Raw genomic sequence first — 10,708 nt, 5'->3', positions numbered from 1 at the left:
GAGAGAGAGAGAGAGAGAGAGAGAGAGAGAGAGAGAGAGAGAGAGAGACTCAAGACCAACCTCTTGCGAGTCATATCTTCTACCTAGGCCCACTTCCTAAGTTTCATAACCTTACCAAACAGTACTACCAGTTGACACGAAGTATTCAAACATGTGTATGGGGTCACTTCACACTCAAATCACACTAGTGCTTCCGAAGTTCAGACTTCCTAAAATCAGAGCTTAATCTAATATCAGGGCTGACTCGGTCTGCTCCTTCATTTCCTTTGACCCTTGTACATAACAATAACCACTGGACTGAATATTTCAGTTTTCTTATTAGTTTCCTCGTGCTTATAAATCTAGGAAACATGCTTCCAGGAACTTGGTCCATACATCCGTTCCCTGACAACTGCCACCATACATAGCACAGCTACAGCTCTGTACCCAGGCTGACCCGGCGGCTGTCCATCAATCTAATCTTTTCCTTTCTTTTCCCAACTACAGGTTTCTGTGGATCAAGATCATCCTAGAAAATTCATTTTCATGCATGCCAATTTGCACCATGGGAAAAGTCAGGCTATAAAATAAATTATAATAATAAAGAGAACTGGCTGGATTTGTCTCTTTAATAAAAAGCCATTAAAAGATAGCCAAGCCATTAAAAACAAGGACATCATGAAGTTTGCAGGCCAATGGATGGAACTAGAAAATATCATCCTGAGTGAGGTAACCCAGACACACAGGGTATGTGCTCACTTATTGGATATTAGTCAGAAAGGACAGGATGTCCACAGACCCAAAGAGGCTAAATAACAAGGAGGGGCCAAGGGAAGATGCTTGATTCTCACTCAGAACGGGAAATAAAATAGATATCGGAGAGAGAGAGATGGGGAGAGGAAATCAGGTGGGAGAGGGCATGGGGAGGGAAATGGGGGTGAGATCAGGTTCGATGTGGGGGAGAACTAGGAGAGAGAATTGAAATCAGTTGGGAGGCATCTCTGATATGAGCTAGAGACCTGGAATGGAGGAGTCTATGGGGGTAATCCTAGCTGAGATCCTACCAGTGGGGGATATGGAGCCTGAAGTGGCCACTCCTTGTATCCAGGCAAGACTTCCAGTGGAGGGAGGGAGACACCAACCCACCCACAAAACCTTCAACCCAAAATTTGCCCTGCCTACAAGATGGGAAGGGATAGAGATGCAGCAGAGATTGAGGGAACAGCCAACAGTCCCTAGCCCAACTTGAGACCCATCCCATGGGAGAGAGCCAACCCCTGACACTATTAGTGACACTCGGCTCTGCTTGCAGACAGAAGCCTAGCGTAACTGTCCTCTGAGAGGCTCCACCCAGCAGCAGCTGATGGAAACCGATGCAGAGACCCACAGCCACACATCAGGCAGAGCTCAGGGAGTCTTGCCAAAAAGTTAGAGGAAGAATTGAGGGGGCCAGAGGGATCAAGGATGCCACAAGAAGAGCTACAGAGTCAAGCAGCCTGGGCCCATAGGGGCTCACAGAGACTGAGCCACCAACCAAAGAACATGCTTAGGCCTGGACCAATGCCCCCTACACATTTGTAGCAGATATGCAACTTGGTCTCCTAACAACTGGAATAGGGCTTTTCTCTGACTCTGTTGCCTGCCTTTGGATCCATTTCTCCTAGCTGGACTCCCTGGTTGGGCCTCAGTGGGAGAGGATGCACTTAGTTCTGCTGCAAATTAATGTGCTAGGGTGGGTTGGTACCCGCGGTGGGCATCTTCTCGAGGAGAAAAGGAAGGAGGAGGGGGAGAAAGGTGATGTGAAGGTGGGACTGGGAGGGGAGGAGGGAGGGGCTGTGATCAAAATGCAAAGTGAATAAGTAAGTAAATAAGTAAATTTAAACAAACAAACAAAAAAGATGGCCAAGGAAGCTGCCAGAGGCATGCGAGGCAGGAAGTCCTACATAGTTTCACTGATAGCCATGGGTTTTGTGGTTTTCATTTTGTTAATCTAATTCAATTTGTATCCACGTTAGGGGCTTGGGGGATGGCTAAACAAAATGCTCACGGTACAAGCATGAAGACCTAAGGTTGACCTTCAGAACCTGCACCAACAGTCAGATGTGGTGGTGTGAACTTGAAGTCCTAATGCTGGAGGGGAGGAGACCAGCAGATTCCAGGTGATCACTGACCAGCCAGTCTCACAGCCACCCCACACTTCTGAGAAACAGCAGTACCTATTCTAGGAAAGCGAGATTCTGAGAATTTCCACTCTTGGAATTTCTACATGAGAAAGTCTTTAACTTAACCTGCATCCAAAAGGGAGAACAGTGTCCCAATGAGTGGAAAGTTCTAGAAGATGAATCCTGATATACCATGAAGAAGCTTTCTTAAGCCATGGTTCACACCCACTAGTGGAATAAGTCCATAGTTCTGGGCCAAAGAGTCTGTGCTCATCTACAGATCCCACATGGCTCTGATAACCATGGAAGGGTGAGGCGGTCCATGAAGAAAGAGACAGAATAGGAGTAGGGTGGGGCAGGAGAAGAGAGGAAGAACAGGGAGGAAGATGGCAGTATGGGGTTGAATGTCTACTTGTCAACCAACCTGCTGAGTCCTGCGTGATCACACATATCAACTCTGACTCAGGTGGAATCACCAAGTTTACCAGGGACATTAAGAGTGTGCCTGGCATCATGGCTGCATATAAGGACAAGCTGGACTATTGTGCCCTTCCTCACTAAACTCCACCAACTTCTGTCAACCTCTTCACTGTGCCGACAACACACAGTCTCCGACTCTATGAGGCCATCTGCTTCTGCCATCTTGTTTCAGATTGACCCCACCTGGCTAAAGGGTGCACCAATGTCAGATATGGGTACCATCTCATGAAGCCATCCTGCATGACAAATGACCCTAAACCCTCCTCTCTCCCTGTCTTTTTGTCTGTGATGTGCCTGTGGCCTGGTCTAACATCTCTCTTTGACTAGCTCAGCCCACTGGTGCTGAAAATCTGGGGAAACTAAGAAATTAATGTCAGCGTGACTGCAGACAGTTGCCTGAAGTACCTAACGGAAGGCAGAACCCTGGGAGGTTTATTTGTACTATGAGGAACCTGTTAGAAGATTGAGAAATACTTCTGCCATTAATCACAATAAATTATCGGTTTGTGTGGATTAAATGATCAATGTCCCAGATTACCCTCAGGTCGTATTTCTGAATGTGGAATGTCCTACAAATAAATTGACAATTGACAAATAAATAAAAAATACAAGATGCCCAGATTGAAATGCCCAGCACTGAAATAGCTCCTGACTGTGGCTTCTTCCATGGGGCCACACGGAGCTGCTTGCTAGTGTGGTTCCTCTAGGCTGTCACCTACTAGCATCAATTTTATAGCTCTTCAGCTCTGGGCTTCATTTCAGTGTTAGCGGCTCACTAGTAACGTGTCAAGTGACTGCGGAGCCAACGTTGTAAGTGATCCGAGAGCTCCTGTACTTTATCTGATCAGTCTTTCTAGTTCAGGATGAATTTCAACATCGTTCCTTGGCACAAGATGCTCTTCTTGACTCTCACCTGGAGGCCTCTCGCTCACGGGTGTGAAGATCTGGCGTCCTGATATGGACTGTACCCATGAGTCAGTCACAGGTGTGAGCACTTGTGAATTTCTTAGTAGGAGGCAATGAGGACCATGTCTGGTCCCTGGATGTAGAGGGAGGCTTGACAATCATAGTTGCTTTTGAAGGAGCCCACTCCCACGGCCTGCCCAGTGAATAATAGATGTGGCCTCAGGTTCTGACGTAGTCCCTTAGGATGTCTGGACAGGACAGAGGAAATGCCTAAAAGGCTCTGAACCCACTCAATGAGCAGATGACCAAGGGGCTGCAGGAGCCCAGGTAATGGAGCATCTCTGGATGGCAGACAAGGCCATGACAGGCAGGCACAGGCATCCTCCACTTGTCCTGTGTTGGCAATTGACCTATATATACAACAAATGTGTTACTCTTTCCTCACAAGTGAGTTGAGAGGTAAGAATGCCAAACTGGAGTGAACCCTTTGAAAAGTCAGAAGGATCCAATCTGAGGGAAATCAGAGCAAGTGGAGTGTCCAGCCAGCAGCTGCAGGGAGAAGGGAATTACTACGGGTCACTACCTTTGGACTGAGCTGTTAAGCCCACTGATTATTTGACAGGAAAAAAAAAAAGGAGGAGGACTGGGGAGGAGGAGAAGGAAGATGGGAAATCAGAAAGAGGAAAAGAGAGGGGAAGAGAGGGGGAGCAAACAAAAGAGAAGGGAGACAGACAGACAGACAGACAGACAGACAGACAGACAGACAGACGATACATCCCAGTTTTATCATGCAGGTTTGTCAGCAGATTCCTTCTTTGCTTGGCTTGGGAGCATCACTCTGCTCTGGGATGCTTCTGTCCAACAAGAAAGAAAGATCGCCCGTTTCCCTGGCGTTTGGATACCCTTACCAGCATTCCTAGGTTAGGGTTTCTAACACAAATGGAACAACGGAATGACCATGAAACAAATATGCCTATGCCCTGCGTTGGCAATTGACCTATATATAAGGCAAATGTGTTACTCTTTCTTCACAAGTGGGTTGAGAGGTAAGAATGTCAAACTGAAATGAACCCTTTGAAAAGTCAGAAGAATCCAGTCTGAGGAAAATCAAAGCAAGCCGCCACAGCATGTCACTCAAGTGCATTGCTTTCACGGGGGTCCAGGAGCTTGAGCTTGGAGGAAACCCCAGACCCTGGTGCACATTGCATTGAGCATATACAGTCAAGTGCACGGGTGTCTCTGTCACACCGACAGGAGAGGCCAGCTGTATAGGTGACAAGGGTATATTAATTTTCTGGCCACTTAACGTGCTAGGGAAAGATTAACCAGCTGTGATATGCTAAGAGACTCAGATTTCTCCCCGTGGGATACAGAGAAGGGATTGTTTGTAATGCTGCTGAGAAGCAAAGAGGAACTCACAGAGAATGAGGTTACAATAAACACACTCCAGGGCCTGCTCTGGGCATTTCCGGGCAGCAAGAACTTCCCCCATTGGAGAGGTGCGATTGGAAGTTGGCCTGTCCGAGGGAAGTCTGACCCGAAGGCTGGTCCCTCTCTAAATAAGCTAATGCTCACCCTTTGACTCTTGGTCAAGAGTCGTCCTGAGCTGACCGCAGCTGCCTTCAGCAGCATTTGAAACCCTGTAGGTGAAGCCTCAGGACCGGCTGCCTCCAGGAGCCATGCCGACCGTGGACGATATTCTAGAACATATAGGGGAATTCCACCTCTTCCAGAAACAAACATTTTTCCTCTTATCTCTGCTCTCCGGTGCCTTCACCCCCATCTACGTGGGCATCGTTTTCCTGGGCTTCACCCCCGACCATCACTGCCGGAGTCCTGGAGTGGCCGAGCTGAGCCAGCGGTGTGGCTGGAGCCCGGCAGAGGAGCTGAACTACACTGTGCCGGGCCTGGGGTCTGCGGGCGAGGCCTCCTTCCTCAGCCAGTGCATGAGGTATGAGGTGGACTGGAACCAGAGCACCCTTGACTGTGTGGACCCACTGTCCAGCCTGGCTGCCAACAGGAGCCACTTGCCACTGAGCCCCTGCGAGCATGGCTGGGTATATGACACTCCCGGCTCCTCCATCGTCACGGAGGTAAGTGAGCTAGGATGCCAAAGATGCAAATAACTGAGTCTGTCTTAAGAAAGAACCAGGAAATGCATGGTTCTTACGCTTGTCCAGACGTGCTTTTTTGGACCCATATGCCTTATAAAATCCTAGCTTCCTGGTAAAAACACGCAGCCTCTCACTTGCCTGAGGTAGTCAGGGAGAACTGTGCTGACGCTGGCGGGCATGAGACTGGTATGTCAGGACTCAACCGTGAGCAGCAAACAAGCGCACATTGGGGTGCCCAACATGATGCCAGATGTGGGCACGCATTTGGGAGTCACATTTGTCAGAAGCCCTTCTATTCCCCCACCACACTCATGTCACCAGAAAGTGTGACCCTCCCCTGACTCCTGTGCTCCTCTAAGGAGTATTATAAGATACGCTCTTCACTCCAGAGATATTTGTTCCTCTTTATTGGGGCCAAAGGACCCACAGGAACCTTTGAGGCTGCAGGTTAGACTACGAAACAATTATGTTTTATTAAAAAGTAGAGGTTCCAGAGGCAGACAAGATGGCTTAGAGGGTCAGGGCACTTGCAAAGCAAGCCTGAAAACCCGAGGCCAGTAGACTGATCTCACGAGTCCCCAGAAAAGGAGGTGGGGGGAGCCAAGTCCACAAAGTTGTATACTGACTTTCACACGCATGCAGTTAACATGGGCACACCTACTTACATGTATCATACACACACATACCATGATGATAAGGGTACTTTAAACAGATAAGATAGTCATTGGCTGAGGGTATGGCTCAGTAGGTAAAGCACTTTCTTGTTCGCATGAGAATCAGAGTTTAGACTCCAGAACCCACAATATATATATATATATATATATATATATATATATATATATATATATATATATATCCAGGTATTGGGCACATGAAGCACATGAATGTAATTCCAGCACCAGGGACCCAAAGACAGGTGGATTCCCAAGGCTTGCTAGGCAGCCAGCCGAACTTAGTTGGCTGTATTCTGGCCACTGAGAAGGCCCTATTTCAAAGAGGGGGGGGGGCTGGCTCTTGAGAAATGGCTGCAAGGGCTGTTCTCTGAACCCGTGTGCAAGTGCACACACCTATGCACCCATGAACACTCACATTCACACACACACACACACACACACACGCACGCGCGATCTAATTGTGAAGCCTCATTCTGTGAAGAGAAAAATCAGGTATGGAAACTTACAGTGGAATTGTCCTGCAAACACAGAGGGAGCTGTTAAGCCACTAGTAGGAGATGACACCTTGGGTCCCTGGGGAGAGATCCTGGCCTGGAGCCTCGTGGGGATCATGGGGAGATCTGAAATGGCCTTCAAGCCACATCAAGGCTCCTGGAAGGGACACCACACCCCTTTAAGACAGCTCTACAGAGTAACTCACCTCATCCCTTTGTACAGAGGTCAGGAAACTGAGGCCACAGCAGAAGGACTTGATTGTGCACCAGGCTGCAGAATTAGAGACGGCAGAATGGATGTTAGAAGACGGTCTCTTGTCTGCTCAATTTCCTCCTGCCTTCCAAGCAAACCAGACCAAATGTAACTGTCACCGCAGGACACCTTGAATCTCCCTATTTTATTTATTTATTAAAGTCAGCTAAGAGTTGTTCAAAGCTTGCTTCTCTCTAGCTGTGCATGTGTATCAAGGGTCTGCCTCCACTCACATTTGTGCCTTACAAATAGAAGGGAGAAGATGAATTTGTCTGTAAGTCTTATGTCTGTAAGTCAAGCCACTACCTGCTTTCAGCCGATAGAGCCAGTGCTTTAGCCAAATGCCAGACTCACCCTGTCAGATGGAAAAATGCTAAACGGATCCCAGGGGAAATCTTTTGGCAATGTATAGACAATTAGCATGGGTTAAGAAGCAGCTGGGTTATTGGCACTCAGTTCAAGAAATATTCAAGAGTAAGGTACCACATAGTAGGTCAGCTGCACCCCTGGGGCTCCCAGGGGCTCCCAGCTAGGGGTATTCAAAGAACTCTGCGATGAACGTGACTAAAGAGATTCTAATAGCGTTTTCTCCCCCCCCCCCACCTCCAACCCCTTCTCTCCTGGCTTGGACGGCACCTCACATCTGGACAGTTTAACCTAGTGTGTGCTCACTCCTGGATGCTGGACCTGTTTCAGTCGGTAGTGAACGTGGGGTTTTTCATCGGTGCTGTGGGGATTGGCTACCTGGCAGACAGGTAGGTGAAACCCCTGCAGGGCTTTTAAAAATAACCCACAGGTTCAGACAGCGCTCGGGCTCATCCACCCTGCACGAATCCGGCTTCAAACCAAACACACAGACAGCCCACTTGCTCCCACCCGCCCTAATGGTGGTTGCTTTTATAATCTTGGGTTTTCCTCCGCTGCTTTGATAACAGTGACTCATGTTTACCCTCAGATCCTCTGGAGGTCAGGGAAGGAGGTTTCAAACATCAGGCAATACTTTTTATTTACGGGGCTTCCCAACAGTTTTGGGCTAGGCGAGGAGGCCACCAACGATTTACCCTCTCTCGTGATTCTCAGTCTATTCTTTGTCCTCACGTGGTCATGAGCTTTCAGGAGCTGTGAGCTCTGTCTATACAGGCCAGCAAATTCTCCTGTATCAGAAGCCCCGATACCAGGCGCTATGCCTCTGTCCGTCCACATTCAGTCTTGGCACCGGACAAGCTGTGCCTCCTGGCTCTGGTTGCCACCACTGTAGATTCCTGCTCTCTCACTGTACAGAAAAGTTTTTTTTTTAATTTTCATTTTTGGTTCCTTTCATTTTTTCATTTATTTTTACCTTTTTAATTGGCATATCATTTCACCATCCCTGTTCCCTTTTCCCCTTCCAGTTCAATGCCCCCCAACTCTCAAATCTCCAACCTCATTTTCTTTGACTGTTGTTGTTACACACACATATTCAGACAAATATGCAACTCTAACCTGCCCTGTCTGTTTTTGTTGGGTATGTGGTTTCAGGGCTGACCAGGAAAACCAATCAAGGAGTTCATGGCTGGGAGGGTCTAGTTCTTACTCTCTTAGCAATCATTGGCTGCCTGTAGTTCTAGGGGTGGGGCTCTATGAGATTTTCCCTTTCTGCATCATCATGACTATTGATACGGTCAGTGTCCACGTCTTATTTTATGAAGCCATTTCTAAAAAAGGCAGTCCCACGGCCCTTGTCATCTTTCCAGGCCTCTCCCATGATGTTCCCTGAGCCACAGAGGCAGGAGCTGTGCTGCAGGAGCATTCACTGGGCTGGTGCCCCATAAGCCATGAATCTTTGCATTGTGCCCAGATACAGTCTCCTGGGATAGTCGCCATTTGCGGTAGAGATGTTTCCCTTTGATGAAGAGCGATGGCTACATTTCCCTGTTGGGTGTAAGGATAAGACTTGGAATGCAGTTAAGGAACAGACATCTTTGCTGTGTGTAGATAGCCGTTAGCAAGGAAGGGAGAGGGAAGTGGGATTAAGAAGCCCTGCAGATACCTAGGCATCAAGGTCAATGTTGCAATATTCACCATGCCCCCATGTGCAGAGTGGCTCCCATAAGCCAGGCACTGAACTCTGTGACCTGGACAGTACCACTCTAACTGCCAGTACCTAATATGTAGTGACACGTACCTGTGTATGTAGGTGCATAACACACACTATGATGATGCACTTGTATGGTCTAGGCGTGTGTATACAGAGAGACATGGCTAGAAATCGCATTCTTATCACATAAATGTAGTTGGCACCAATAGCCTCAGATGATCAGATACAACAACACAGGCAGAAAATGATACGCATTACATATTTATTGCATGTATTTTTAATGAAATTTAAAATGTACTTAGCTTTAAATAATGACCATGTTAAACAATCAGCCTGCAAAAATATGTATTTGCTTTCTCAAGCCTCCCTATCACTCACTCTCTCTCTCTCCCTCTCACTCTCCACCCCCCATGAATATAATCTAAACTATGACAGCTTTCTTTGATTATACATCAAGTTGGCATCAACATTGCAAAGGAACTAATGGCTCACAAGAACACACTGACTTTACAAGAGCCTGAGGCCCCGTTGGCAGCAGGAGGGAGGATGCATGGAGGTGGAGGCACTTTGCCAAAAGTCACAATGCGTTTGTAACTGTCTGCTCATCCTCCCTGGCTGGCTTCCTCCTGGACCAGCTGGGGGAGGCTGTGAGGGGCGGGGGGGGGGTGTCATTAGTTTTTGTTGTGATTACCCAGAACCGAGGATGGCTTTTTGCAGGCTGCCCAAGAAGTCAAGACAGACACGTTAGTGAGGAGGTCCAGGGTCCAAACTCACTCATCGGCAACTGGTCAGGCAGCTCCGGTTCATCCACTCCTTGTACAGCAGGGTGGACGTTATTAACACCAGATCTCTAGGGAGCGTCTCACACACACAGGTGACAGCCTCACTCGGGCTGCTGAAGCCTGTTAATTATTCTCAGCCCACTCAAGTAGGCCAGACCCAATCCTTCCTCACAGCGCGTTCCCAGACGATCCCACCAGTTTCCCTCCTCCTTGAGTGAGCTCATCCATTCTGTTTCTGTGCAGGTAATCGCTAGAAAGCTTCGATTCGCTGTTACTCCCCGGAGGCTTCCGATGGGTCTCTAGATCTTTCCCCAAGGCTGACTGGAGCCTTGCTGGTTATTGCTCTGTCTTCCATCCCACGAGCATGCAAGAGAGCAATGCACAAACAGGAGCAAAACACACACGTTTCTCTTCTGCACACTTAATGCCCACTCCAGCTTTAGACCTCATGCAAGAAGCCAGGAATGTCATAGAAACCCATCTTGTCCACAAACTGTAACCAACATTAAAGTAAAACATATTGACCCTCCCCCCAAAATACTTTAAACCATTCCCTAATTCCTAATAGCTGATTAGGCACGGGGTTTAGAAGAAGGCCAGGGGAGTATTTTGAAATTATCCAGGTAAGGATGTTGAAAAAGTAGGGAGGGTTAAGGAAAAGGAGAGAAAGAGGAAGAGAGGAAGGAAGGAAGGAGGGAGGAAGAAAGAGAAGGAAGGAGGAAAGGAGGGAAGGGAGGAAGGAAGGAAGGAAGGAAGGAAGGAAGGAAGGAAGGAAGGAAGGAAGGAA

The 10,708-nt window shown here is 48.0% G+C and overlaps 1 protein-coding gene across 2 annotated transcripts in view; it reads left to right on the top strand.

Moving 5' to 3' along the window:
- Nucleotides 1–4,979: 4,979 nt before the first annotated feature.
- Nucleotides 4,980–10,708, top strand: part of LOC110338260 (solute carrier family 22 member 2) — a 36,337-nt gene continuing 30,608 nt past the window's right edge. For both annotated transcript variants that reach the window (XM_029533157.1, XM_021221547.2), the window contains exons 1-2: nt 4,980–5,620; nt 7,714–7,817. In XM_029533157.1, the coding sequence (XP_029389017.1) occupies nt 5,207–5,620; nt 7,714–7,817 (518 nt within the window). In that variant the 5' untranslated portion in view covers nt 4,980–5,206. The remainder of the gene's footprint in view (nt 5,621–7,713; nt 7,818–10,708) is intronic.

The sequence above is a fragment of the Mus pahari genome, chromosome 21 (assembly GCF_900095145.1).
Source record: "Mus pahari chromosome 21, PAHARI_EIJ_v1.1, whole genome shotgun sequence".
NCBI classification, from domain to species: Eukaryota; Metazoa; Chordata; class Mammalia; order Rodentia; family Muridae; genus Mus; species Mus pahari.
The sequence above is the reverse complement of the archived record's forward strand: the minus strand, read 5'-3'. Positions and strand labels throughout refer to the sequence as shown.